This window comes from Nannospalax galili, unplaced genomic scaffold (assembly GCF_000622305.1).
Source record: "Nannospalax galili isolate Female #2095 unplaced genomic scaffold, S.galili_v1.0 scaffold290, whole genome shotgun sequence".
Taxonomy (NCBI): Eukaryota; Metazoa; Chordata; class Mammalia; order Rodentia; family Spalacidae; genus Nannospalax; species Nannospalax galili.
This window is the reverse complement of record NW_008331486.1, coordinates 2,160,753-2,188,019: the sequence shown is the minus strand read 5'-3', so window position 1 is coordinate 2,188,019 and position 27,267 is coordinate 2,160,753. Positions and strand designations below refer to the sequence as shown.

Genomic DNA, 27,267 nt, shown 5'->3' with positions numbered 1-27,267 from the left:
GCTGGGTAAATGACGGCTGTGTGTTCCAGCTTAGTTCTCCCATCCTTGCCTTTTTTCTCCTACCCTAGAACTTGCTAATAGGTTTATAAAACCTATGTGCTTGCAATATTCTTAGTTTGCTGTTTTTTTTTAAAAAAAAAAATTCTTGGCCGGGCGTGGTGGTACATGCCTTTAGTCCCAGCACTTGGGAGGCAGAGGCAGGCGGATCTCTGTGAGTTTGAGGCCAGCCTGGTCTACATAGTGAGTTCCAGGCCAGCTGGGGCTACAGGGAGACCCTGTCTCAAAAAGACCAAAAGAGAAAAATTCTTCCTCATAGCCCTTGGACAGAGGCACCGCCCCTATTTTGTAGGCCGCAGCCTGTGACTTGGAGAGTGACTTGGGTTTCCAGAGCTCTCCTCTTACTAGCCTGTTATTGCCCATTGTGACTGTAGCCTCTGACTGTCTTCATGCCTAGCTTCTGGTTGTGGTCAGGGGTTTCTGTACTTTGGTGCTCTGGGACAACCCAGTTCTGACCTCTTCATCCCTGCTAAGAACCCCTAAAATCACTCATGTACTCACAGCAACATCCACTCACATAGTCACGTGTATATCAAGCTGTTCAGGGCAGAGGCACCGGCACCACTTACCTTAAAGATACATTCTGCTTTGTTTTTGTTTTTGGAGATAGGTCTTGATCTGTAGCCCAGGCTGGCCTTGAACTTGTGGTCCTCCTGTCTCAGCTGCCCAAGTGTTGGATTACATACAGGTATGTACTGCCATACCTAACTCACTGTTAACTTTAAAGGCATAGTTGTAATTCACCTTTACACAGTGATTCCTAAGTGATTGACAGGCGGTCCTGTTTACCCCCAACAACTCAAGGACCTTAGAGTTTGGATTGTTTTTGTCACCCAGTCTAGTCTAAAAAAACATTGGTTTTTCCACTGTAAAGGATATAGCCACTCATGGGACTTATCAGGTTTGTGCAAGAAGCCCACTGCTGGGAGACGGGCTCTTTTAAAAAACATTTTTTGAGCCAGTGGCATAGTTTGAACCTCAGCATGTTAGCAGGTCACTACAAAAGTGTCCTGTTTAAGCCCCTTCCTCCCCACTGCTAATTATCTTCGAGTGGTCTTTAGTTGGGACTGGTATATTTTTGGAATTACCCTTCTTGTTGTTGATCTGTCTTGTGGTTTCATTTTTGAGTTTGACAAAACTCTGAATGCATTTGAAGTTAAATTTCTTTGAGTTTTGATAAATCTAATATATTTCCTGGGATACAGAGATGATGCAGAAGTGTGGGTCTCCCTTTTTAGAGGCCAGACTCAAATCATACCCAGACTTATTTGGTGTGCTGCAGATCATCAGAGCAATAGAATTATTAAGTGCGCGAACATGATGGGCATGGTGCTAAGGATGGAAGTCAGGGCTTCCATATGATAGGCAAGCACTCTAACACTGAGCCATACCTCAAGCTTAGAACAGTGGGTGGTTTCAAATCGAATTAGAAAAAGATAACATAGGTTTTCCAAGATTAATCTGAGCCACTTTATTTTAATTAACTAAATTCTAATTGATAAACATTTCTATATTATATTTTATGTACGATCATCCTGTAATACAATAGATTTCTTAAACCCGTTCTTCCTACTTGAAATTTTGTATCCTTTGGCCAGCATTTCCCCACACTTGAGTTGGCAAGCAGTTAGACCCATTTTGTCAATAAAGGAGCAAATCACTAGGAACTAAGTGGGGACAAATATAGATTCAGTAGCAAATAGAAAAGTAAACAGAAGCTGTGTGCAAATTAAGCTGCCTCACCACCCCACATTCTTATTTCCACCAGGGAACAAAGGTAGGAGAGCCAACTGTCCCTAATTCCTGGCCTGGAAGGGGACAGAAGGTAAAGAGATGTTTCTACAGTGCTATGAGAAAACAGTAGAGGAATGGGGAGAGGACTCAGTATTTGCTGCATTGCATAATAAGCATGAGGACCTGAGTTCAGATCCCCAGCACCCTTGTAAAAGCTGAATGAGGCTGTGATCCCAGCAGCGGTTAGGCAGAGATGGACAAATCCCCCAGGGCTTGCTGTCTAGCCAGTTGGCACCAGTCTAGCCAATTGGTGCACTTCAGGTTCGATGAGCCTCAAAAAATAAGGTGGAAGCAACAAGACATCGTCCTCTGGTCTCCACATGTGTATGCATGTGCGCACACACGTATGGACATCTGCATACATGTAAACATCCCCACCCCATCCCCCAAGTTCAAAACAATAAGAACAAAAAGCAGTAGTGCCTAGGGAACTCTGTTGATTAAAAAAAGCTGACTGTTCCCTCCCTTCCATCTAACTATAACAGAAGACATTTTCTAGCTAATAACCAGTTTTGTTTCTTTTTAAATTCTGAAATTTTTAGTTACAAATGTATTGTTTCAAATGACTGGCCCTATGCATAGATTTTCACATTCTAAATATCCTACATGTTATCTTAGGTGTTTAGTCAAATACATATTTAATATTTCACCTGCTCCCAACATAAAGCACTGTTCAGTATGCATAACCAAACTGTCAGGTTGTGGAGGGTTTATTTAAAGAGGATTAATTTGAAGCTGAACTGTGCAGGGTGCCCATTGGCTGGCACACCTACATTTTACTCTGGTGACATTGCCAATCTGAAAATCACTTTAGTGAGAAAAGGAATTGGATTGTAGCTGTAGGCGAGAATAATGTGAAAAAGTTTCTCTGCAGTACTATTTTGGACCCATACCATAGCGGATGCCGAGGTAATCTATCAGTTTGTGAGTGTCTACAAAATGCAACTCTCTAGATAACAGGTTTAAAGTAAAGATTTAATACAGTCTCCATCTCCTATGATGTTGCAGTGACAGTTTAAAACTCATTCTCTAAATCTCAGCAGACTTTATAGCTAGCAGTGGGCCAATATAAAGTTTAATAGCATTACAACACATAAATCATCTTTTAAAGATGCTACTAGTAGCTCCAATATTAAATGCAGACAATCGCCTGTGGTATAAATAATTTATCAAACACCATTTCAGATTAGCCTTCCATGCTGAGTTATTTATTTTAGCCTTTTCGGTACGATTCCTAAGGCACTTTTTGAAAGATCCATTACTGGTCAGTTTAATGAACTTGGGGGTCTGTTTTGTCCCCTCAAGCACTCGGGTACAGCTGTGGTGACCATTACGTGGCCGACGTGGACCTCTTTGTGCCTTTTACAAGTGCTGCCCATTTGTCATGTAGCGGTAAATGGAGCTGCACATTGGAGTCCAGGGACACATTGCGCGTTGCAGTGATGGAGACAAACAGATAGCTCTATAAAGTGCTGCTTGTCACAGCTGACTTGGAGTACAGTACATCACTCTTATTGTAATCTCATTTAAGAAGCAGGGGTGGCCCAGGGGACTGATATTCCCAGTTAGTTTGGTCTTTGTGGCCATAAAGCAGGAAGTGTTCCTTTTATATTCTCTGAACTTTTAGGGAGTATGCTTTGCTTGGATTAATTATTACAGGAATTTCTCCACGGCACTGGGTGAAGGTTTGTCAGCAGGTTTGCTTGGACCTACTTCTCTTGGTTTGAGTTTTGGTACAGGCAAGTTCCTGCTTAGAGGTGAGCTGTATCTTGAGGAGCCCTCTGGCTTGCTTTATGAAATAAGTTACCAGCCATTAAGCACCTGCCATGTAGGCTCTTTCTGTACTTGATTTCTAAATTTTGCAGCAGACCTGAGGTAGGATTTATTGTTTTACCACAAAGGGACATGAGCTCAGAGAGGTGAAGTTATTTGCTCAAGGCTACATAGCAATAAGGAGACCAAAGATCAAAGCCTATCTGTCAGATGACTTTGAACCTGAGTCCTTCCAGTGGCTTTCAGTCACTAGGGTCATGGTGTCTCAAAGTGAAAGGAAGCTGTTCTTGTTTATCTAGTAGCTGGAATGTGTCTTGCTGGTCCAACACTCAATCTCCAAGTTCCCTTGAGACAAGCAACATAAATCCCCTAGCAGCTGGTTGGTTGGAGGAAGATGCTGGCCCAGCAGGGGGAGAGCATAGCACCTGGGCCTGGCCAGCTGGGGCACAGGGTCTGTAAGGCCTGGTCAGAGCCCCTCTGCAGCATCTGTCCCCAGGCAGATGCTGCTTAGGACCCAGGTCACTCCGTATCTTCCAAAAGAGGGAGGTATAGAGGCCTCAGAAGAATGAATCCTAGAGGAAGAAATGATGTTTCCTGAATGTTTTGTGGGCCAAAGATGATTAAAAATGTGTGGTTTCCCCACCTCTTGTGGTTTTTCTTGATTGTTTTCTTAAATATTTGGTAACGTGTTAAAGACAAAAGTAGTTTAGTTTTTGCTGTAAAGAAAACACAGCATGAATATGCCCAGTGGTATATTTGCATCTGTGCCCAGAAGTCTGTGTATGAAGTACTGTATTCCAAGATGGTATTCAACATATAAAGCAGTTCCTAGAATGTAATAGGTCTCTGAAAACACTTCTTGAAAATGCTGTGTAATGGGTAGACGGGTGAACAGTAGTCATTTTCAACATCTATGTTTTGGAGGAGTTGGCAGTGAAGAGGAATATGAAATAAGACTGTCGGTCTTAATAGTGATCTCTGACGTGACTTTGTAGGAATATTACTACAGACCTGTGGAGAGTAGAAAGACCCTGCTGGGGTAGTCCATGGGTATTTTGAGAAGCACAGGCTCCTTCCTTCCATGATGACAGACGGGCAGCTAGTTGGTCCAAAGAGAAATTGGCAGCTGCCATTCTTAAACTTAACCGAGGTACTGAGGCTCATGATGATAGAGTGACATAGCCTTAGTGTCCCCAATAAGTGAAGAGCACAGGTCCTAAGGAAGGTTACTTGTTATCTGGCATGGCTTGTGGCTCCCATGGACCTGTTTTACTGTTTACTGTTTGCTAGCTGTGTGGCCTTGGGCTCCCTCTCAGCCATAGTTTCTGATTAATATCAACCTCAGAAGATGATTATAGACAGGAGTAAACAGGATAATAGTTATCCAAGTGCCTGACTCAGTGTTTAACACATATGATAGGTGCTCAGTAAATGGAGAGTTTGTTCTCCTTTATAAATCTTCAGTCCTGAGGCGGGAGGTAGGGCCCTGTGTGAGATTTCTTCCTTAAAGAATCATCTTCCCTAGACTTGGTGGAGAAGAAACTTTAAATGGTTTTCCAATTTAAAAGAAAAAAAAAACTTTATACTTAACAGCATGAGTAAATCAAATTATACATAATACGTTTTAAATTTTACACTCTTTGAAGTTTTACCTGTGATCTACTCCCATTACCAGATATTTGCAAAACAGAGGGAGAAAATCACCCACACTCTGTAGCACTGTTGGCAGCCTATCCTGTGTGCCTAGTCAGATTAATTAATATCAGACATACATGTGTATATATTTCAGTGTCCTATAAATCTGCCACTACCCCTCCTCCCAAATTAAACCATTTGGAAACTTAAGGTCTGCAGCTCCGAGTGCTGCCTGAAGGATTTGTTTATTCATTGTGCTTTCTCAGTACTAGCATCAGAGATGAGAAAAGACAAAGAAAGGAAATGGTTAGATGGTAGAGAAGGGAAGGGGCAGAGGGGATTGGGAGCCTGGAGCAAGCAGGACGCTCCCAGCATGTGTGCATGTACATGCACATCTAAGGTTGGTTAATAAGCAAAGCAAGTTGGAATGAGGTTGCATTTGTTAAGCGGGTGGTTGGATTTTGCTGTGCGGGAGTAGCTGCCACCACCATCTCCTGACACCTCCTCTACCACCTTCCCATATTTCTGGTGAGGGTTTTGCAGGATTGTTGAATCCTGTGTGGTGAATTCTTACAGAACTGTGTGTGTACATAGGAATAAGTGGGATCATTGTCCTCACAAAGGTGCTATTGAGAAAGATAAAGCTCAAAATAGTCCCCCGTGCAGCTGGTGGCTTGGTAAAGATCTTGCTCTTGGCAGCGCCGTCTCTATCCTTCTGTGGGTCTGTAGAGGGCACCCCTGTCACTGGTATACCAGGCCGACTTGGGGCAGGCAAAGGTGCGTGAGCCCTGAGTGGGCTCAGTTTTCCCTCACAACTTGAGGCCCTTGTGCCAGATTTGAGGCAGGGAGTTTGGAATGGTGCTATGAGGGCCTTCTTTCAGCTGGCGCACGACTGTACCTTGTGCAGTGGGAAGCGGCTGCAGTACATAAAGTTGGCTCATGTCTGTCTTTGTTGCATAGAGTTTTGACTTGGTGGGGACCCAGGTTCTGCCATGCTGCCTGCATTGCACTGGTTTCCCAAGTGCCTTTGTGCACAGCCTGCCCTCCTTGAAGCTTTGCTGAGGCAGCCAGTGTTGCCACTTCTACTCAGTTGTCTTTTAACCCTCCCTTGTCATGCCCTGCTGTAGTTAATGAGTCTGATGCCCTCACTGTACACTTAAATCCCTAGAGAGTGGGAACTTGGGGACCTCTATCTTTGCAGCCCTAGCTCCTAGCATAGAATTTGACACATAGTGGTGCCATTCTTAAACAAGAAAGAAATGAACCCACCTTATTACGAGTAACTTTTGGGGACTCAGACTTGCTGCTTCCAAGCAGCAGTGAGTCACTATAAACTCGGGAGCTTGCTGGTAGGAAGAGAACTTCTGTGGGGCAGGACCCCCACCCGGCTCTGCCACCACTTCCCCAGAACTCCTGTTGTGTTTTGGTGTCAGTCCACCCCCAGCCCACAATGCTGCTTTCTCCATCATGTTTCCAGGGAGTGGTTTCAGCCAGTGTTAGACTTGTTTTTAAGCACTGCTCACCTTTTTCCTTTATTTTGTAAACTGGAGCTTTCTCTCCCCTAGTCCTTGGATGGGAGGATAATGCCCTGGAGTCACTGCTGAATGTTTTTGATCATTTAGCAATCTTAAACCCATGAGCCAAATCCAACCTAACATCTATTTGTTTTAATAAAGTTTTACTGGAACACATAATTACCATGTGTATGCCATGTTTTGTGCTAGGTGGTGGAGTTGAGTAACAGACAATGAGCGTGTGCCCACAAAATTTAGAATACTTACTACCCAGCCCCCTTATGAGAAGTTTTTGACCCTGGCATTTTTTTTTTTAATTAAAACTTAAAAAAAAATTTTTTTTTAAATTTTTTTAGAATTTGTTTTTATTTTATGTGTATGCGTGTATTGTCTGCATGTAGGTTAAGTGCACCCTTGTCATGCAGTGCCCTCAGAGGTCAGAAGAGGCTGTCTGATCCCTTGGGACTGGAGTTACAGTTGTTAGCTGCCATGTGGGTGCTGAGATTCGAACCCAGGTCTACTGCAAGAACAACCAGTGTTCTTAACTGCTGAGCCATCTCTCCAGCACCTTAACCCACAGCTTTAAATGACACGTGTTGACACTTCCCTTGTGATGGGAGACAGTGTGGTGAAGAAGGGCACATGCCTGAAGGGTTTGAAACCCTGTCCCCCAACCACCTGAAGAGCTTTAGGCAAGCTGAAGTTCTTTGAGATCTTTTCTTCCCCTTCCATTGAAAACACTGCAGCTTTGGGGAGATCTTGCACACAACCCTTGAAAGTATTCTGTGTGCTTCGGAGCGGCTGTCATCCTCTGTGGACATAACTCATCATGGCTGCCTTTTGCTTTATCAGGAGGAGGAGGCCAAGAAGCTGGTAAGCGAGGCTATTGCAGCTGGCATCTTTAATGACTTGGGGTCTGGAAGTAACATTGATCTCTGTGTCATCAGCAAGAGCAAGCTGGACTTTCTTCGTCCATACTCAGTGCCCAACAAGAAAGGGACCAGGTGAGTAATGGGAACAACATTTTTCCCCTGTCTCATGGCCTCGTGACCACAGTTGGTATCTCTGTGGCACCTGAATTGGGTTTTCCGGATTCTTTCCCACACTGAGGAAACCCACTGTTCCAAAGCAGCTTCCACAACAGGCCTTCAAGTCAGGGCTGCTTTATGGTCACGGGCTGTGGTCGGGCATGAAATGACTTAATCCATCAAACATTGGCAAGAGAGGTGGAGTGGGTCCAAGAGAAAGCACTAGGCTGAGAGTTGGGATAAGAGTGTCTCATCTCTGTCTTCTTCAGCATCTTAGCCCCTGAATCCTGGATGGAATCTTATGAAGTATGTAGGATTTAAGGTAGCCAGCCCACAGCTTTTCTTCAGGATGATCCAAGACATCCTAAAGGTTCTGAACCAGTGGTTAGGAGCCTCTGTTTGTTGGCCGTGGTAGCTCCTGATGTTTTTCATGCTAGAGAGAGCTGTGCCACTGAGGCCGTGGTCTGTACACTGGGTGCCTCACCTCCGTGGTCTGTACACTATGGGTGCTTCACCTCCGTGGTGCGGGCCAGGTGCTGGGATAAAGTTTAGTTCATTTATTCTGGTAACTGGTACATGCATATACGTGTGGTTCATTGATTAGCAGCTCTCATGGGTGTCCAGCTGCTTGAGCACCCTTAGCTCCTAAGCTCCACTTGGTGAGTCAGCAATACCTGTGGTTGGGCTCCTCTGCCCAGTCTGGCAATAAGGCCCAGGGCTCTGGTAAGCAGCACAGGACATCTGAAGGCTTCATTCCACCTCTGCTGTGGAACCCTAGCTTGGGATTCTTGAGAAAAGGACAGGCCTTCAGTACCAGCAGGGCTTTGCTGCAAGGCTACACTTGGCATTGTGGAACTTAGTGTCAGAGAGTTCTGGGGTGGGTGGCAGGGAAGGCTACTGGCTAGTTTGATGGCTATGGGTATCAGTCCCCCTGCATTTGAAATGACAGAGCTAGGCTAATCCTCTTAATTCCTCAGACCTTGCATGATAAGGGAAGCAACATTTGAGATTCGGGGCTGTGCTGGGAGCAGCTTCCACTGCAGGATGGTGATCCCTAGGGAAGAGGGCTAGGGAGTGGTTCTGCTCCATGTGAACTGAATTCCATAGGCTGAGACTTCTGAAAATCACCTTTGAACCACTGAAAAGTAGATGTGGTTGCAAAAGTAACCTTTGTGCAAAATGTAGCACAGTAGAGGCCAGTAGGGCCAGTGGTATGGTTGTGTGAAACATTTGCCTAGCATGTGTAAGGCTCTGGGTTTCACCCTAGCATTTCGGGTAGGGATGAATCTTCAGGGTGACCTGGAGGCTAGTTGGTAAAGTGATGAGGAGGCTGAGCACAGGTAGGTATGCAATAACCTGCTTCCTCAGGGGGGTAACACCAGTATCCACATACTCTGGGTTCCCACTGTTACCTGATCCAGTGGTATGAGGCTAAGCTGAGCAGTTGCCCCATGCCCAGTCCCACTGTGGATCTTGCCTCTGCTCTCTGCTGCCCTGCATACTGCTGAAGCTGACACCCTCACCCAAAAGCTATGGAGGCTCTTGTGTCCATGTTCCCTAAAGACATTGGGGTATGGTTCAGATGAGTCAGCCCCTTGGGCTACTGGGACTTACGTTCTAAGGTAGCACTTACGGCCAGTGGCCCAGCTTGCTAGGGATCAAGAGATATCTTTAGACCTTCATGGAATGGTGACAAATGCACTTTGGAAAAAGTGTACCTCCTTGGGTCTCTTTAGAGAGCAAGAGCAGGCACTTGTTTCTTCCATGTCTCCTGAAGTTGATCTGGCACTGTCAGGTACCCTCTTCCTGCTCCCTGCTGGAGCCTATTAAGACTTTTAAAAGTGCCTATTTGAAAAGGACACATTTTTGGCACTGGAGAGATGGCTCACAGGTTAAGAGCACTGGCTGCTCTTGCAGAGGACCTGGGTTCAGTTCCTAGCACTCACATGGTGGCTAACAACCATCCTAACTCCCAGTTCCAGGGAATCTGATGCCCTCTTTTGGCCTCTGTGGGTATTGCATGACACAAGTGCACCTACCTACATGCAGGCAATACACTCATACACATAAAAATAATAAATATAATGTTAAAAAAGAACATATTTTCTAGGAGTATGTGATCATGGCACAGCCAGCAGCCTTCTGTTGGTCTGTTGACAAAACTATTGCCCCAGCTAGAGATACACCACAGGAACAGTTGGTCTGATGCTGCTGTTTGACAGTGTCGTCAGCATTCTGGAGTTAGGAGATTGCTTGGGTCAGATGGAGGTCTTCTGCTCAGAGAGACCTGCCCCAGGCACCTAGTGAGGCAGATGTTGGGTGTGTCCTGGTGTGTCCGTGCAGGGGACAGTTGGCCTTTCTTGAGTCTTGAGTGTGGTCTGAAGTGATGAGCCTGGAGTTTGGCTGTGGATTGTGTTGCCAGTGCCTCTGGAGAGTTTTAGAATAGAAGGCTATAGCTATGTTACCCATGTTGCTGTACAATTTTAACATGAGGTATCAGCCTGAAGTCATATGACCAAGTGGCTTCCAGCATGTACTGAGGATAATGGGGCAAGGAAAGAAAATTGAAAGCCAGTGCTTTTGTGTTCTCTCTTAAGTGCTATATCCCCCTTCTCCTCCCGACGCAGGTGCCCCCATTTTATAGCACCTGGAAGTGGAACAAGGGAAGCTGACTCTCAGAAGCCACAGAGGTGGAGTCCTTAGATCCAGGATTCTAGTCCAGCCTATCTGCTGCTCACCTGAATACCTGTCCTGGCCTTAGTCAGGCACTTGGAGCACAGGCCTAACTAACTGCTTTTGTTTTCTCTCATTAGGTTTGGCCGGTACAGGTGTGAGAAAGGGACTACAGCAGTCCTCACCGAGAAAGTCACCACTCTGGAGATTGAGGTGCTAGAAGAGACTGTCCAAACAATGGACACTTCATAAATGGTGCTGGGGTGGTTGGTTTTCTCTCTGGGAAACTGGGGGCATTGGGGCTTCCCATAAAACATGCATTTGGCTACTCTTTGCCAAGTGATGCTCAATTAAAAAATAGAAAACCACAGTGAGTGGCTGTAGTGTGGGGACTGTGGGTGTATGATCGTACCCTGTGCTTGCTTCCTATTGTCTTGGGGAGCCCCTACCAAGGTGATGAGTACAGGGCAGCCTGTAAGTGGATATGGCTTAGCAGAGGGGCTTGCCCTACATGCATAAAGCCCTGAGTTCCAACCCCAGTTTGAATTCTCAGCTTGCATATGGTCAGTTCTAGAAAAGATTGGCAGGTGGAAACTTGGTTTTCCCATGGCTGTGTGAAACTGGTGAACCATACTTTGACTATTTTCGTGGCAATCAAAGGAACGTTTTGGGTGTGCTGTTTTGTAGTGATTGGCTCCTGTAGCTAGTGCATGGTAGAGACCGTGTGCTTCCTGGGGGCCCTGTTTTATTTTGGCAGATCATTCTCCTGGTATGGAAAGTGGAGTGCAGAGATCCACCTCTTTGGTTTGCAGAGGCTGTGACAGGGACACACAGTGGAGCCTCTGAGAGCCAAGGCAGAACTTGCAAAGAATCAGGAAAAGTTTCAGGTGTTAGTGCTGGACAAGAGAAGGACTTTGATCCTTCCCCAGAGCTAACATTCTGGGGTGAGCCACTGGAGACCAGCTTCTCTTGTGAAAACTGCTCTAGCTCAGGAGTGCATAGTGGAACTATTGAGGGCAGCAGCTTGGCTGATGACTGTCAGAATTACATGAGGAGCTTAAAAATATTCTGGGATTACTTGGAATGTCTGGGGCCTGACAAGTGTTTCTAAAGGCATCTCAAATTGTCGTGTGTTAGGTTTGGATCTGCAGTTCAAGAGGAAACACTGACGCCATTAAAACTATCCTTGAGTTGCTCGGCAGTTGCATCTACCCATTTTGTCTCAGACCTGGAGAATTTGATGTGAGCAGAGGCTGTGCCTGGAGTGCAGGCTCAGCTCACGGAGGGTAGAGGCCAGCCAGGGGCCTTATCCTGGTGAAGCTTTGGGCATTGAGTTCGCCCAGCAACCAGGTACACATTACCTGACAAGACACCATGGGCACTGACCTGTCACCAAGTGGGTACCACTTGGGAATTGAGTATAAGAACAAAATTGAAACTATTTCCTCCAGAGCTTGAGTTTCCTTGAATTCACATTTATAAATTAGTCTTCACAGTTAATCCTATTTGGGAACAAGAAATAAATGAACATATTTCTGCTTTTCCTACATATAATACATATAATGTTTTAATTCTTGACTGTCCATGGATTTGAGTTTCTAAAGGGATGACTGGCTATATTTTTGGATCCCCTGCTATGTGGTAGCTGGTTCTTACATCTTTGTTGTTTTGTCCTTTTAAGATAGGGTCTTCTGTAGCCCAGGCTAGTCTCAAACTCATTATGTAGCTGAGGGTCACCCTGAATTCTTGATCCTCCTGTCACTTCCAAGGTACCGAAATTATAAGCATAGGCCCCTATGCCTGACTGACTTACATCTTCTGTTTTAAATTCTGTCAGCATCCTGGAAGGTAGGTACTATATTAGTCCCATTTTACAGATGAGGAAGGCTCAGACAGACTAAAAAACCTGCCCAACATCACACTAGGAGGATGTGGAACCAGAATCTGTAAAAAAAAGCCCGAGGGCAAAGCTCTTGGGTTTTCCTTGGCACCGATGATAAAATGGGCCGCAGCATTGCAGCAGATGATGGTAGGTGGCAGGGATTCAGAAGGACAGTGAGCCAGCTGCAAGCAGAACCCTCCTGTCTCTGGGATGCCAGATGCACTTGTCTTGCAGTGCCCAGTGCTGGGTTCTCCGCAGTGTCACTTATCAAGTTAAAAACGCAGAGAAAATAGCAAAACCTCTACTCTAAACCGTATTTCCACTTTATCCCTTTAAAACAGAGTAAATGAAGCACACAGCCTGATTCTATGGAAAGATACTACGAGCTAAACTGAACGGGGTGCTAACCATTTTCAGAGGCTCACCCACACTAGTCACCCTGCTCCTGCAAGTCTCCTGTCAGTGTAGGCCTGACAGGTCTCTGAGGAACTAGCCAAAGGTTCACATTACAGTCGGTACAAGGAGCTTTGGTAGCTTTTGAGCCCCCTGCCCTTGCTAACAACTCAGCTCAGGTTGTCTGCAACAGTTCAAGGAAAGGACTTTGGAGTTTGACCATAGTATAGCCACTCTCATTCAGCTCAGCAGCAGAGGCAGCCCTCAGGAGACCGCTGAGCCCTCTGGTCTTGACTATGGGGGCTTTTCCAGGTGCCACTTGGGGAGAGGACTCAAGTAAGACAAAGTGGTGTTGGCTTGAAGAGGCACACTGAATTCAGGTGCTGGATGTCCAGACATGCATCTGTCTAGCCACCTGGTGTACGTATCCGATGTCCGGTCTCTGGTCAGGGTCAGGGTAGATACACATACTGACCAGCTCCCGAAGCTGCAATGAAGAATGGGTTCTGTTAGTCTTAACAAGCTCCTGAGCATGTTCATCTGCACCCACATGTTTCCTCCACATGGCACCTCAAAGAAGGGTCTGTTTTCCCCACTGGAGGTGAAGAGTGCTTTGCAGACATAAGGTATATGGTCACACAGCTCATAAAGGATAGCCATGACTGTCTCGTTCAAAGGCTGTGCTTTGAGACCCTGAGAGTAGTTACTTCCAAATGACCCTGAACTTTCAACTATGCACACCCTTGTGCAAATCTGTCTGAGTATGGGTACCCTGTGTGTATGTGTGTGTGCTGCCAGTCACACAGAAGCCCAAACCAGAGGACAATACTCAAGGAAAGGGCTTATTGATCATAATAAACGCATTAACATGCAGCAGGGCTACAGTCTGCACACCCCCTGGCCTCTTCATTGTGCTCATGAAAGATGGAGCTTTTAATTATACAGACACTGAAGGCTTTGCCTGCCTGAGGTGGGGGAGGGGCACCTTGAGCCTCTGATAGCCTCATGTCCTGAGCTCCTGAGCGCCAATTATTTTAATGGTAATTAAAATAATGACCTTAAAAAGCCCGTATCTTATACTCAAAATGCTGGTCTGGCTGTGATATTTTCTCTTTAAGTACCTGCTGCTGGGGGTGCTGGTGGTCACCAGCAGAAAAAGGGGCGGTGTTGGACTCAGTAACCAGAGTCGGGAAGGGGGGCAGGGATGTTCCAGAGGCCCTGGGGCTGCTATACATACCTCAGGCTTTGGGGGCCAGTCCTGGACTTCTGCAGATGAAGAGTCCCTCCCTGCACACTGAGTTGGCCATCTTGTGATCACTGCTCTATAAACACTGGGAAGCTGAGAGCAGAGGGAGTTGTACCCGCAGTGTGCTTGGCGCCCCTGGAATCCCACACAATCTCCTTTTTTTGTCCTTTTGAAACAGGGTCTGCCTGTAGTCCCAGCTGACCCGAACTCACTATGTAAACCAGGCTGGCCTCGAACTCAAAGAAATCCACCTGCCTCTGCCTCCCTAGTGCTGGGATTAAAGGCGTGTGCCACCATGCCCAGCTCTCATGCACTATTATTTTTTTTTTTTTTTTTTTTGAAGCGTACACTACTCTAGAAAGGAACTGTGGCTGACCCCTGATAGGTGAAAATAAGAAAACCAGGTCAAGGTGAAATCTGTGACCTGAAATCACTTGGGAGCAGACCATACAATTACTAGTCTGCATATTTGAAACTTCATAAGTCAAGAGAAACAATAAGTAAAATGTCTTAAGACATGGTATAACTTAAAAAGTGTAGCATATTGAGGGACCCCTGTGCTAGCAGGATCCTGGAGCTGCTGCCTGCCAGGGGTATGTGCCTGTAAAGACAGAGCAGCTGCCCTAACAGACAAAGGCTAAGAGCTGTGGGGCATTCTTTTCTGCCTTGTAACTGAAGTAGAGCTGACGGGGGGCACAGAACTGATCTACGTGGAGTTGCATGCCTTCTAAATAGTACAGAGTTCACATTTAAACAAGGCAGAATGCAAACACTTCCCCTGAGAACATAAATACTTGCCCTGGCAGTGCTGGCGAGAACTCTGTAAGCCGCTGAAGCAGATGTTGGGAAAGGAGGACACTCTTGAACTCCCCAGATTCCTGCCTTCCCCATCCTGGGGGTGGCTCTCCACACAGCCACAGGAGGGCCTATGGGCCCTCAGTGGGCTGGCTGGAGCCCACGTGTTCTGCCTAGGCTTTTCCCTTGCAAAGTGCTCTTCCTCCTAAGGCCTCAGCTTAGCTGGATGATGGGCTTTCCTTAATGGAAAGATGAGGGAAGTTTCCACAACGCAAGCGTGAATGTGAATGTATCATGAGGCAATGGCCTGGGGCCCTGCAGGGCAGGCCTGGGAAGACCTTCCTCTGACAACAGCTGATGATACTTAGCATTTTCAGCTAGACAGGACCTGTGTTACTTGTCATGGCTGCTTTTGAAGGTAGATAGATGCTAGCCTGGGTCCACTTCTACTGGTCACATGCATTACCTTAATCCTTACGATGAACCTGGACAGGAGATTCTAGTTTTGCTCCCATTTTATAGACAGAAACAGACTCAAGGTTAAGTGGCTCACTTAAGGGCAGTGAAGGGAGTGCCTGTATGCTGAGCCACTGCTGACTGGGAAACCTGTCAGGTATCTTTCACAGTTTACTTGTGAGGGAGATATAGTTAAGCCTTGTCTGTAAAAATAATGGATCTAAGGAGGATGACATTCACACAGCTAGTAACTGGCCTGGCCTTATGCCAGGCCTGTCAGTATGTCCAGAGCCTCTGCACCCATTATAAAATGTGAAAATAAAAACCCAAGGGGTGACAGGTCTGTTATAATAAGCAGACCAACCAGTCAGCCCATTGTGGTTTCCTGCCTTGAGAGCAGAACAGCAGCAGTGCTGGCCACCTTTTGCCTCCATATCTGGTTCCTGGTAGGTGAGACCGCTAGCCTGGCCTTAGGCCCCAGAGCAGCAGATCTAACGTTCACACTCACTTGAGACAGGAGCCCAGCAGGCAGCAGTGCCAGCAGCTGCATCCTCTGTCCAACCCCCATCAAGTACTTCAGAACCGCTCCTACCAGGAGCTGTGCTGGGACCTGGGCCTCACCAGGCCTGGCCCCCAGCTTCCCCACTCACCTTCTCAGAGTAGTGCTCCCCTGGGAGAGGCGGGTAGTCACACTGCTCAATCTTTTGGCAGAGGGAGAAGAGGTTCATTTTATCTCCATAGAAGGGGCTCTGGAGAGCTGCCATCTGCAAGGGGAAGGGATAGTGGGGTCAGCACCAGCCTCAAGATCCAGATGGACTCCAGAAAGGCCATTCTAGGTTGTTCTTCCCTGCAGCATGTGAGTATCCTGTGGACTTCTGGAAGCTGGGATTTTGTATGCAAAGTGGGGACTACGGTGTCCATGGCAGCACTCTAAAGGCAGCAAAGAAGGGGCTGCTGAATCATGAGGGCACATTCCCCAGCTCACTTAGACCCCCTTCTCCCAAGGACTGGCTGGTCGGGGCACAGGGATGATTGGAAGGATGTCCCACTCACCAGGCTCTGCCTGGGCTGGGCAGCTTCCCTAAGTGCCAATTTATTTTTTTCCCCTTTTTGTGTGTGGAGGTCAGAGGACAGCCTCAGGTGTCATTCCTCAGGGACACTGTCTACCTTTCCTTAGAAGCAGGGTCTCTCACTGGCCTGAAACTTACCACATAGGCCAGGCTGGCTGACCAGGGAACCTCGGAGATCAGCTTGTGTCTACGTCCCCAGTGCTGGCATTACAAATGCATGCCAACATACCCAGCTTTTTTACATGGAATCCAAGGAATCTAATTCAGGTCTTCCTGCTTTCAAGGTAAGCACTTTACTGACAGCTACCTCCCCAGCACATTTTTGTTTGTTGAGACAAGAGTCTCACTTTGAATACCTCTGTATAGCTCAGGCTGGCTCAAACTTGTGGTAATCCTCCTGCCTCAGACTCAGTGCTGTGATTACAGGTGAGTGCTGTTGGATCTGGCTTTGGCTTAATCTGTTGCTGGAACAAGTGTGGCCAGAATGATACCTTCAGGGAACATCTGAGCTCTAGGACTGGCTTTGGGAGTGGTAGGGGAGGTGGAGAGGAGATACTTCCTTTCCTGCTGTTTGTAGGCTGGCGCCCTCTGCCTCAGGGAAACTCCAGGGTGGAGAGGAGCCACTCTGCAGCCAGCTGCAGCTCTCTGGCCCTGTTCTGTGCTTGCCTTGGCTGTCTAGCCCTGTTCAGAGGTCCCAACCTACAGGGTGTAGTGGGACTCAGACGTCACTAGCCGAGGCCCTGGGCATGGGTTCCACCTTGAAGAGAAGCAGGCTGTTGGGCAATGGGAGTGACTGGGTGATGCGTGTTCTCACCCAGTGAGGGTACTTCCAGGTGAAGTATCCAGATTCCCCACCCGTGTTCAGGGCACTCATGGGGGATGAGAGGCTTCAGAGGGGATGTGCAGGAGTGTAGATGGAGATGGCCCAGCACAGCACCCGAGGGCCCCATCTGCTGATTAATCTATAATGGGATTCAGACAGCCCAGTGCCTCCTGCAAGGTAAGTGCTGCTGGACAATCATTCACCTCCATTTAGGTCTAATCCAGTTGGCCCTTCAAAGGAGCCAGGCTGCTGAGGCCTTTGCTCTGGCTCACTGGCTGAGGACCCTTGGCCCCAGTGTCTTGGCATGCCTGAGGAGTCCTCTGGACCTCATGTCTGGAGGATGGGCCAGAGAGTCCCAATCTAGAACCCAGCCGGGTAACCTGAGAAGAGAGGCTATGTGCCGGTAACTGTCAGCTTCAGTTTTCTTGCCCATCCCTTCTCCCCTGGGTAAGCTATCTGGTTATAAGAACAGAGCTTGGCACTTTCAGAAAGGCCTGGAGGCAGGGAGTGCCTACAGATCCCGTAGATGACCTCGGGGGCAGGGAGCATTGTTTTAGGGTTTCCTCGGACTAGATGCAGGAATCTCTGAGCTGTGCCAAACATCTTCAGGGAGGTGTGCAGGGCAGTGGCTAACTCTCTTCCTGTTGACTGGGGCTTGGGACCCCTGGTAGAGGTAGGGACACAACTGGCCTGGCCCATGAACAGACTGCAGTGACCGCCCGCACTTGGCAGGGTGGGGAATATGCAGACTCCCCACCCACTCCAGGCTTTGCTATCAAGCCTAAAACGGCACGGTTCACAAGGAAAACAAGAGCCTTGGTGCCAAGGGTTCACAGGCATCTTCAAAAGGGCATCTGCCACAGTACAGCTGAGGCTCCAGGGTGGCCGCTCGGTGACCTGGTGCCCTCTGAGTCATGGCTGGCAGTCTAGAGGCGCGTTCTGCAGGTGGCTTTGCTCTGGGTAGACAGGGTATTGAGTGTCATCCCTGCTATTGCTGGTCCTAGTGTTTCTTGTGTGTGACCTGGGAGAGGGACTGGATGCCCTTCAATAGGCCAACCTGATCAGATTTTCACAAACCTGGCCCTTGGTGGGACTCCAGGTGGCCCAGAAAATTGGGGTGGTAGGTGGGGGAGCCCGTTTCTGCTTTCTCTTTCAGATCTGTTCTCTCTAGCACCTTTCCCTCCTTATGCCTGATAGCCTCTCTGCACAGGGTCAGCAGTGAACCCTGCTACCAGAGCTTTGCCATCCCAAGAACGTTCTAGCAAAAGCTGCATTTCACTGTCTTCCAGCTGCCAGCCATGGGCCTACTACCCAGATAAGGACAGCCTGCTGTGAAGGAACCTGTGGGGCTGCCAGCGATGTGGAGGATAGATAGCAAGATCTCAGATGGGTGGCCCACTAGCCTCTGGCAGTTCAAAGCAGAGGACTTGCTGTTGGGGCAGATGTCTGCCTCAAGACCACCAGAGCCATGGCTTTTGGGGCGCTGAGCTTCACATGCCAAACAGCCTCCCTGGGACTTTGGGTATGACTCACAGCCCAGGAATTGAGAGTCGTGGGCTCAGAGGACCTAGGATGTGATTGAAGATCTAAGAGGGAGAAGGGGTCCTGACCAGCAAGGAAAGGACCCCAGGCATCCATCTTGTCACCCAGCATGCCCCAAGCACAGCCTGGAATGCAGGGTGACCAGAGGCGACCTGCCATGCAGTCGGAAGCCCTGTTCCCAGGCATTCTATTATTCAAGCCAGAATTCCAGAGTAGCATGCATACCAAGCAGCACTGGGCCTCCTTTGACCCACTCTTGCTGGGTCTCCATTCTAGGTGGGGCCTTGAAGCTGTGAGGAGACCCCCGAAAGGGGCTGGCACCAAGTGAGCCAATGCCTTCAGTTCTGTCCTTGGAAGCAGAACTCATACGAATAAATTCTGAAAGTCCAGGGAGCTTGCTTGGTGCCTCCCCCGGGGCATGGTAGGTGATGAAAACAAAGCACCAGGCTTTCCAAGATGACTGTGTCCAGGCAAATTCCAGGGTTCCCCAAGGCCACCAGACCTACAGAAGGCCCTCTGCAGCCTGCTCCAATTCCCTTGGCTCACCCTGGTGTCCAGCACAGTGTCGCTGGGCTGTTGGGCACTTTTATCCTGACACTGCCCTTTTCAGCATTCCACAGCACCCACCCCAGAGGCTGTATGTGACATGGTAGCATCTCACTAGCCCTGGAGCAGCATCAGCATGTAATAACCTCAGGAGAGGCTGGACGATATCTGGATCCCCAGGTTTGCAAGGTTAGAGTAGGCTCAGCGGTGGCCTCCAAAGATACCCACAATCAACTCTTGAGACCAGCAAATGCCACCTCACATGAAATGGGATTCCACAGACAGGATTAGACTCAGGATTCTGAAGTGGGCCATTATTCTGGATCATGTGATCACAAGCATCCCCAAAAGGACACAGGGGAAGTGGAGATGTGCTGCACTTGTGGAAGTGCAAGGCTGGAGTGATGGGTCAAGGTGTTTAGGTGGCCTTTCTATTTTCCACGGAAAAGACATTCACCTCTAGAACCTAATTAGTGAAGCCAATGTAGGCTTTGCCTCCAGAACCGCAGAACAAAACCACGTGGCTGAAGCACTTGGGGCCCCAGGTCAGGGTGATCTGGCATGGGTTCCTCTGGGGTTACTTGAATCCTTCGTAATGGTCAGGGGTGGGGGTAGGGGATGGGCTTTGTCTCAGTTCTTAAGGCTGCCACCATGGGAAGACACCACAGGAAGCCTAAGGGAGGCGGCAGCCGTGACTGTGGGACAGCTCTTGCCAATTACCCAGCACTGGGTCCAGATGAGGCCCCTCCCTGTCTGCTGGGAAAACATCCACTCCTCCCCCGCTGCGCTGCAGGGGTGCAGAGGGGTACCAGCCTAGGCAGAACCCGCTCTGTCATCCTTGAAGGGCCATGGTCACCACACGCACCCTCTGGGGGGGGGGGCATTTGTAGCATTACTCAGTCCTGTCCCTGTGGACAAAAGTCTCTCAAGGACCTGATGGATTTCATTGGCTTCCCATTGCCATTTACGTCTGCCTGGCTGCAAAGCACACTGCCCGTGACTAAATCAACTGGATGAGCTGAGCCCCACCACCACACAGCAAGCCACTAAGGCAGAATACCACCTCCTCAGATGTGTGTAGATGCCCAAGTCAGGCCTTAGGACAGGCCTACCTGGCTGGAAATTCAGGACCATGGTCATGGGGCTAGTGTGGATCAGGCCTAGGCTGCATCCGTCTCTGAGGAACTGTAACAAAGGCTTGGGCAGGGAACAGGACTGGTTCTTGAGCAAAGCCCTGGCAGGAGCAGACGGAGCCAGCTGTCATCCCCCGCCCCTCTGCCGGCCCTGGGGAGATGCACACAGCTCTCCTCCAGTCTGGCTAGTCTGTGTTTAGAGACCCTCGAGGCTCTTAGGGGGCAGGAAGCAGCTTCCGAAAACACACAACACAGAATGGAAAAAAAAAAAAAAAGGAAAAACCATCTGGTCTGCGGGCAGTATATGTGAGAAGAGGACAAAGGGGAGTCCCTCTGTGAGGACTCACACTGGGCTGTGCCCAGGCCTCCTGTTGGCCAAAGCAAAAGGAAATGTGGCAAGCTGCTGGGCTCTCACCTCCAAAGGCTGGCAGCAAATGCCAGCTGCTCAGCTTGTACGGGGTCAGTGGGTTCATGGATAGGCCTGAGTGCCTGCTCTGAGCTGGGTACCTCAACACAGGGCCTTATTTACTTATGTGGTCTGAATGAGAAATGTCCCCCACAGCCTCATGTATTTGAATACTTGGTCCCTGGTTAGTGCTGCTGTTTGGGGAGGTTTAGGGAGCTTGTAGGAGGTGTGGCCTTGCTGGAGGAAGTACATCCCTGGGGCCGGCTTTGAGAGTTTATAGCTGTGCCCCACTTCAAGCTTCCTGTTCTGTGGCCATGCCCCCCACTTAATGTCATGCCCCCACCTCCACCATGATGGACTCCTAGCCCTCAGGAACTGTAAGCCAAAACACACTTTTCTTCCAAAATTTGCTTTTTGTTGCCCTACAAGGCAGGCAGGCTGACTCCCATACCACATGCTGGGCAACTAGAACCAATGGGGCAGTGGTTTACTCATCCCAACCTTGGGGTAATGCTGGTGCTGGGACTTAGGGCTTGGGTCCTTCTACCTAGTTGGGGCTCCTGCCAGACACCACATCTCTCCCCCAGGAGGTCTAGTGGTGAGAATTTTGTTACCTACTTATAAACATGAAGTCAAAATTGCACACTTACTGATCTCACACTATAAGTGTTTGCTTGGGCTTTGGGAGTCCCCCCTCAGGACCTCACACCATGTGTGAGGCCCTCTTAGGAGGCCCTGGATCCTCTCCTTTGACCTCAGGCCTCCATCAGGGGCTTATTAAAGGTTTCACAAGTGATGCCCGAGTATCCTGAAGGGACAGCTTGCCTGACTGCTGCTGACCTGAACTGCCCACAGACTTTTGCAACCCTGCCACAAAGGTATCCTTTCCAGCCAAGCTTTTAGAATGCATCTTGGGCTGGGGTGCGGCACTGGCAGCGTTTTCCTAGCACATGTGAGGCTCTGCTTCCATCCACTGCACCACAAGAAAGAAAAACTCTAATGAATGGCAAGCTCCTGGCTCAAAAAGAAAGACAGTATACACTCTTACACTTCATAAAGAGAATGGAGCGTTGACCTCACACAGTTCATCCAGGAGGCTGGGGTTTCACTGCCAAAGGACCCCAACCATGAGAGTTGCCATAGGCCCCATGTAGAGCAGTAGTGGACAGCGTGTTCCTGCAGCTTACACAGGAGAGCCATGGGGGCTGCCCCCACAAGGCCAGGGAACTTGTTTCTTCAGATAAAGTCCCAGGACACTTTACTGAGTGACACTGCTGTGGCACTTCCCCAGACATGTCAGCTTAATTAATAATGAGGTTCTTTGGGCTTGCCAGTCAGTGCCCAGCCAGACCCCACATCAGATCCAGAGGAACAGAAGGCAGGGTTCCTGTCCGAACCCCAAAGTCCTTGCCTATCTGTTACCTATAATATCAGGGGTCCCATGATATTGATAGATGACTATTATTCCCATTTCACAGATGGGGAGACCAAGGCTCAGTGGAGGGACTCCAGCAGTGGGTCCCAGCAGGCCAGTAGAAAGGCTTGGTGACCAATATGGAGACACCAGATGGCTCAGGACTGTTGGTGGTTGTGGCAGATTTCTGGCCAAGATGGCCCATGCTCCCCACAGCCCCATTTTCAGGACCCATCCATCATGGCTGGTCAAGATGGACAGAGCTCCATTTATTTACCTTGCCTCACATCTGAGCCCACCAAGACTCATCAGTCCTGTCCCTGGCTCCCAGCTGGCTGCCAGATCTGTAAATTGCCATCAATGGCTCTGTTTCAGTTGGGATGGGCAGAGGTCTTCAGGGAGACCCATGCTGCTGCTTAGAAGAACAAGACATCCACTTTGGGTAACACAGGCATGGTCAGACCTGACTCCTCACCTGTCCCCAGTGCCTGTGTGGGGCCTCATCTACCCATGAATAATGTGCAAATGTGATTACTGAGGAAAGTGGGAAGGGGCCATGGGAATCTGGATACTGTGGTCTGGGTAGCTAGCTGCCCTGCTGGTACTCCCTCTGCTCTCAGTCTATCACCTTCCCAGAGCCCAGTAGCCCACCCCTCCAGCAATCACTGGCTGGATTATGTTACCCAGGCCACGTACCATGCTACCCAGGCCACATCAGCTAGGGGTGGGGGGGAGACAGGGATAGGTCCCCAAGGGTCCTGATGTTCCAGGTGGACACATGTGGCCCTGGTGTAACCATCCCCTCTCCACGTTGGTAGGGTGAGCCCATCCCACCTGTGCCCCCAATGGAGGTCCACAGACACCACCCGGCTACAGGTCAGAAGCTCACCTCATATAGCAGACAGCCTAGGGACCAGATGTCAGACTTGAAATTGTAGCCGTTCTCATGGATCCTCTCGGGTGACATATAGTACGGTGTTCCCACTGCAACACAGCAAGGGTTTGGGCTTAGGGTCCAGGCCTAGGTGGGGCAGGCACAGGGGCTCAGGGAGGGGCAGGGCTGTCCTGTTCTCCATCAGCCGACAGGACTGACCAGACTGAAGGGTGACTATGTTACTAGGACTTGAAATATACATGAGTTCCAAGAACCTTAAAGTGAATTCCCAGGACATCCCCCCTCCCCCTGATCTGAGGATTGGTCTAGGGCTGGACAGCCAGGATTTGGTGTGAATGCCCATTGCAGGGAATGGGAAGCAAGTGATCAATGTTCTTTAGATGACAGTATGCATCTGAAGAGTCCAGAACAGGCTTTCAACAAGGAAACGAGTGGGAACAGTCACTGTCTAGATGAACCAAGCCATTCACATGCTCTTCCTCATGTTCCCAGAGTCCCAGGACAGGAAAATGAGGCTCAGATAGGTCAAGGGGCTCACAGAAAAGGGAAGATTCATTAAAACAAACAACTTCATGATGATGAGGACCTTGAGTTCAAAGACACCATTCAAAGCTAACCTGTAAGCCAGGGATTGGGAGAAAATCGTCTCAGTGCAGACCTGAGGTGGACTGAAGCCTAAGGATCTGAGTGGATCTGAGGTCACATGCTAATGGTCCCCAGCTGGAGTCGGGGCCTGGTTGGAGGAAGTAGGCTGTTATCTCTGTCCATTTCCTGGCCACCATGAAGGGAACAGCTTGGCTCTGCCTCACTTCAAGCCTACAGCAACGTGGCCACATAGCCATGGACCAAGATCTCTGAAACCATGAACCTAAATACAGCTTCCCTCCTTTAAGCAGATTTTTCTTTTTTCTTTCTCTCTCTCTCTCTCTTTTTTTTGGGGGGGGGTGTCTTGTCTTTTTGAGGCAAGGTCTCCCTATAGCCCCAGCTCACAGGTAGCCTGGAACTCACTGTGTAGACCAGGTTGGCCTTGATCTCACAGAGATCTGCCTGCTTCTGCCTCGCGAGTGCTGACTACCACACCTGGCTTTGTTTTTGCTTTTTTGAGGCAGAGTCTCACTTTCCAGCCTCCGCTTTTTGAGGCAGAGATCTACCTGTGTCTGCCTCTTGAGTGCTGAGATTAAACACGTGAGCCACCACCGTACCCAGCTTGGAGGGGGGAGTGTATTCAGCACAGTGGTAGAAAGCTAGCACACAGAACATATTTATTTCTATTTTGTGCAATTTAGGATGGAAACTAGGGCATCAAACATACTAATAGAGTCCTACCACCAAGCTCCATGCTTAGTTCCAAGAACATATATGCACATGCATGCATGCATATAGTTTATATTTTTTATACTTTTTTATATATTTAATTTTTCAGATAGGATCTCACTATGCAGTCTCGAACAAGGCTTGAGCTTGAAATCCTCCTGCCTCAGCTTCCTGCATGCTGGGATTACAGGCATGTGCCACTATGGCCAGCTCCTCAGAATCTTATTTTAAGATTTCTATAAATCAATAAAGACAACAATGACTCCCTCAGTGAACAGAGAGCAGAGCTGCATGGCCAAGAAGCAGAAGGAACAAAACTGTCTTTCTCAGTACTTGGTAGGGAAGCACAAAATGCAAGGTCCGATACTCGCTACCTTAAGGGTTAATGATAAACCATAGCAGAGCAGGTGGTCATGTGGAGCAGTGGCACCCAGCGCTGCTGGGGGTGTATCACGGCTGAGCACCTTGAAAACCACCCTGAAACGTCTACAAAAGTGGGCATGTCCACTGCAGTGACCCAGGCAGCCCACTCCAAGATGGATTCCCAAATGAACAGGAATTCTCTCAAAAGACCTGATCAAGAACATGTGGAGGGGCTCTATCTGTAACTGCCCCAAATTGGAAACAAATGTCAATTGTAGTGGGTAAATTTTTAAAAAATATTTTATTTTTTATTTTATGTGTATGAGTGTATTGCCTGCATATATGTGAGTGCACCCGTGTCATGCTATGCTGTAGAGGTCAGAAGAGGGCTTTGGATTCCCCTGGAACTGGAGTTAAGGATGGTTCGTAGCCACCATATGGGTGCTGGGAATCGAACCCAGGTCCTCTGCAAGAACAGTCAGTGCTCTTAACTGCTGAGCCATCTCTCCAGCCCCATAGTGGGTAAATTTTAAGTGGTGAGTGGTGATCTGTTTACAAAACAGAATACTATACAGCAACAAAAGGTCAAACCCCAGGTGCATGTAGCCAAACAGATCTATTTCACAGATATAACATTGAGTGACAGAAGCCAGGTAGGGAAGAGCATGCACTATTTAAAGACAGGAAATACTATACTACCTGTGGGGACAGTCTCTCTCTCTCTCTCTCTCTCTCTCTCTCTCTCTTGCTCGCTTACTCTTGCTCTCCCTCTCTCCTTCTCTCTCCTCATCTCTGTGTGTGTGTGTGTGTGTGTGTGTGTGTGTGTGTGTGTGTGTGTGTGTAGCTCAACTCAGTTATAAAGAGAAAAAGGTTTCCAATGGTGAGGGTGGGGCTCAGCTGTCAAGAGGAAAGTCAAATACCTGTGGGGACTCTCATGGCCTGTCCTCCCCTCCTCCCCAGAAAAGGCCAACACCCAGCACACCTGAGAAAAGCATGCTCTGGCCTTGCAGTCCTTGCACAGCTGTCTCTGAACACTTCTGAAGTGAATGCGTGAAGAGAGAGTTCCTGAGATTAACTCTCACATTGTCTACCCATGGGAGCCCATTCACACATTTCTCTGACCATCTACCTGCCCTAACTGGCACTAACTAGGCAGGTATGGGGTGGGCCAGGAATCTGCATCTGTAATCTGACATTATGCTGTTGGACACAGGAGGAGAAGGAGGACTGTCTGCAGGCTTGAGGATGAGATTATTTATTTATATTTACTTTTTTACATTTATTCATTGAGGGGAGGGGCGTTTGAGTCAAGGCACATCTGTGGATGTCAGAGGACAACTTGTGTGGGATTCAATTCTCTGTCCACTATATGGGTCCTGGAGGTTGAACTCAGGTCATTAGGTGTGACAGCAAGCACCTTTACCCACTGAGCCACCTCAGCACCCCAGAGGATGAGATTTTTTAAACACTGCTGGGGGCAGGGGTTTCACTAGCCTGGAGACACCATGCCACAAGATGCTGGCTGCTGTTGTAACCAGATCTGTGGAGGTACTAGAGTCTAGAGTTGTAGAGAAGCTGCGTGTCAAATGTTCCTATGACCCTGGAAAAGGGGCCCCAGTGCCAAGGGACCCTGGGGGAAGAACAGGCTGCTCAGGTGACAGGGAGGTGACAGGCCCAGGCAAACAGGCTGGGTAACTTGTTAGAAAAATAACAAAACCTGTCTGGTCCCAGCCTGAGTCCTTCACCCCAAACCACCTCCAGCTGATTGTCTATTCTCCTCTGAGCTCTGCCCCTGCTCCTCTGTCTCTGCCCTGGGGACCTGTCGCCACCTTTACCCTGTTGGGGACCTGCCACCACCTATGGTGACAGCAGGGGCACTCCAGGAGAGGAAGGGGAAGTGCCGCCAGCCGCCTCCCTGCTGCTCTTCTGCTTCGCTGTGTAAATGTGGAGCCTCATTCTGCCTCTGGTGTTTTGTTTTGTTTTGTTTTTTTGGGACAAAGTCTGATCTAGGACTCACTAAGTAAACCAGGCTGGCCTGGAACTCACAGAGCTCTGCCTGCCTCTGAACTTCCTTCTTCTTCCTCGTCCTCTTTTTTTTTTTTTAACCCAGTACTAGTACCATGCTGGTGCTTCATGGCTGAATTATACTTCCAGTCCTTGATTTTGTGACTCAACATCTCACTAGGCAACCTGAACTTGTGATCCTTCTGCCTCCACTAGAATTATAGGTGTCAACTGCTATACCCAGGAAGGGACTTTCTTTCAAGATGCCAGTATTGTGAGAGGCCTCCCATCCATGATCCATCCCTCTGTCTATCCACCCTCACATTGTCTGCCCATGGGAACCCATTCACACATTTTTCTGACCATCCACCTGCCCACCTGTGAAATCCACTCAGTATTGGTGGAGCCCTGGTGCTGTGCTGGCCCTGTGCTGGATGGAGGTCAGAGTTGCCTTTCCCAGGAGGAGGCCAGCAGGGGACAGCTAACCATTGGAGATAAGGATGTGCCTGCA

General features: G+C 48.7%; 2 protein-coding genes across 2 annotated transcripts in view; one reads left to right on the top strand and one right to left on the bottom strand.

Annotated features, from left to right (window-relative positions):
• Window positions 1-10,855, top strand: part of Psmb7 (proteasome subunit beta 7) — a 60,111-nt gene extending 49,256 nt beyond the window's left edge. The window contains exons 7-8 of the mRNA XM_008824575.3: window positions 7,626-7,777; window positions 10,615-10,855. Of these exons, the coding sequence (XP_008822797.1) occupies window positions 7,626-7,777; window positions 10,615-10,726 (264 nt within the window). The 3' untranslated portion in view covers window positions 10,727-10,855. The remainder of the gene's footprint in view (window positions 1-7,625; window positions 7,778-10,614) is intronic.
• A 1,073-nt stretch (window positions 10,856-11,928) lies between these two features.
• The window catches only part of Nek6 (NIMA related kinase 6), a 55,471-nt gene continuing 40,132 nt past the window's right edge, over window positions 11,929-27,267 (bottom strand). Inside the window, exons 8-10 of the mRNA XM_008824563.3 lie at window positions 23,070-23,164; window positions 15,897-16,010; window positions 11,929-13,236 (exon numbers count right to left, since the gene is read on the bottom strand). Coding sequence (XP_008822785.2) covers window positions 13,126-13,236; window positions 15,897-16,010; window positions 23,070-23,164 — 320 coding nt within the window. The 3' untranslated portion in view covers window positions 11,929-13,125. The remainder of the gene's footprint in view (window positions 13,237-15,896; window positions 16,011-23,069; window positions 23,165-27,267) is intronic.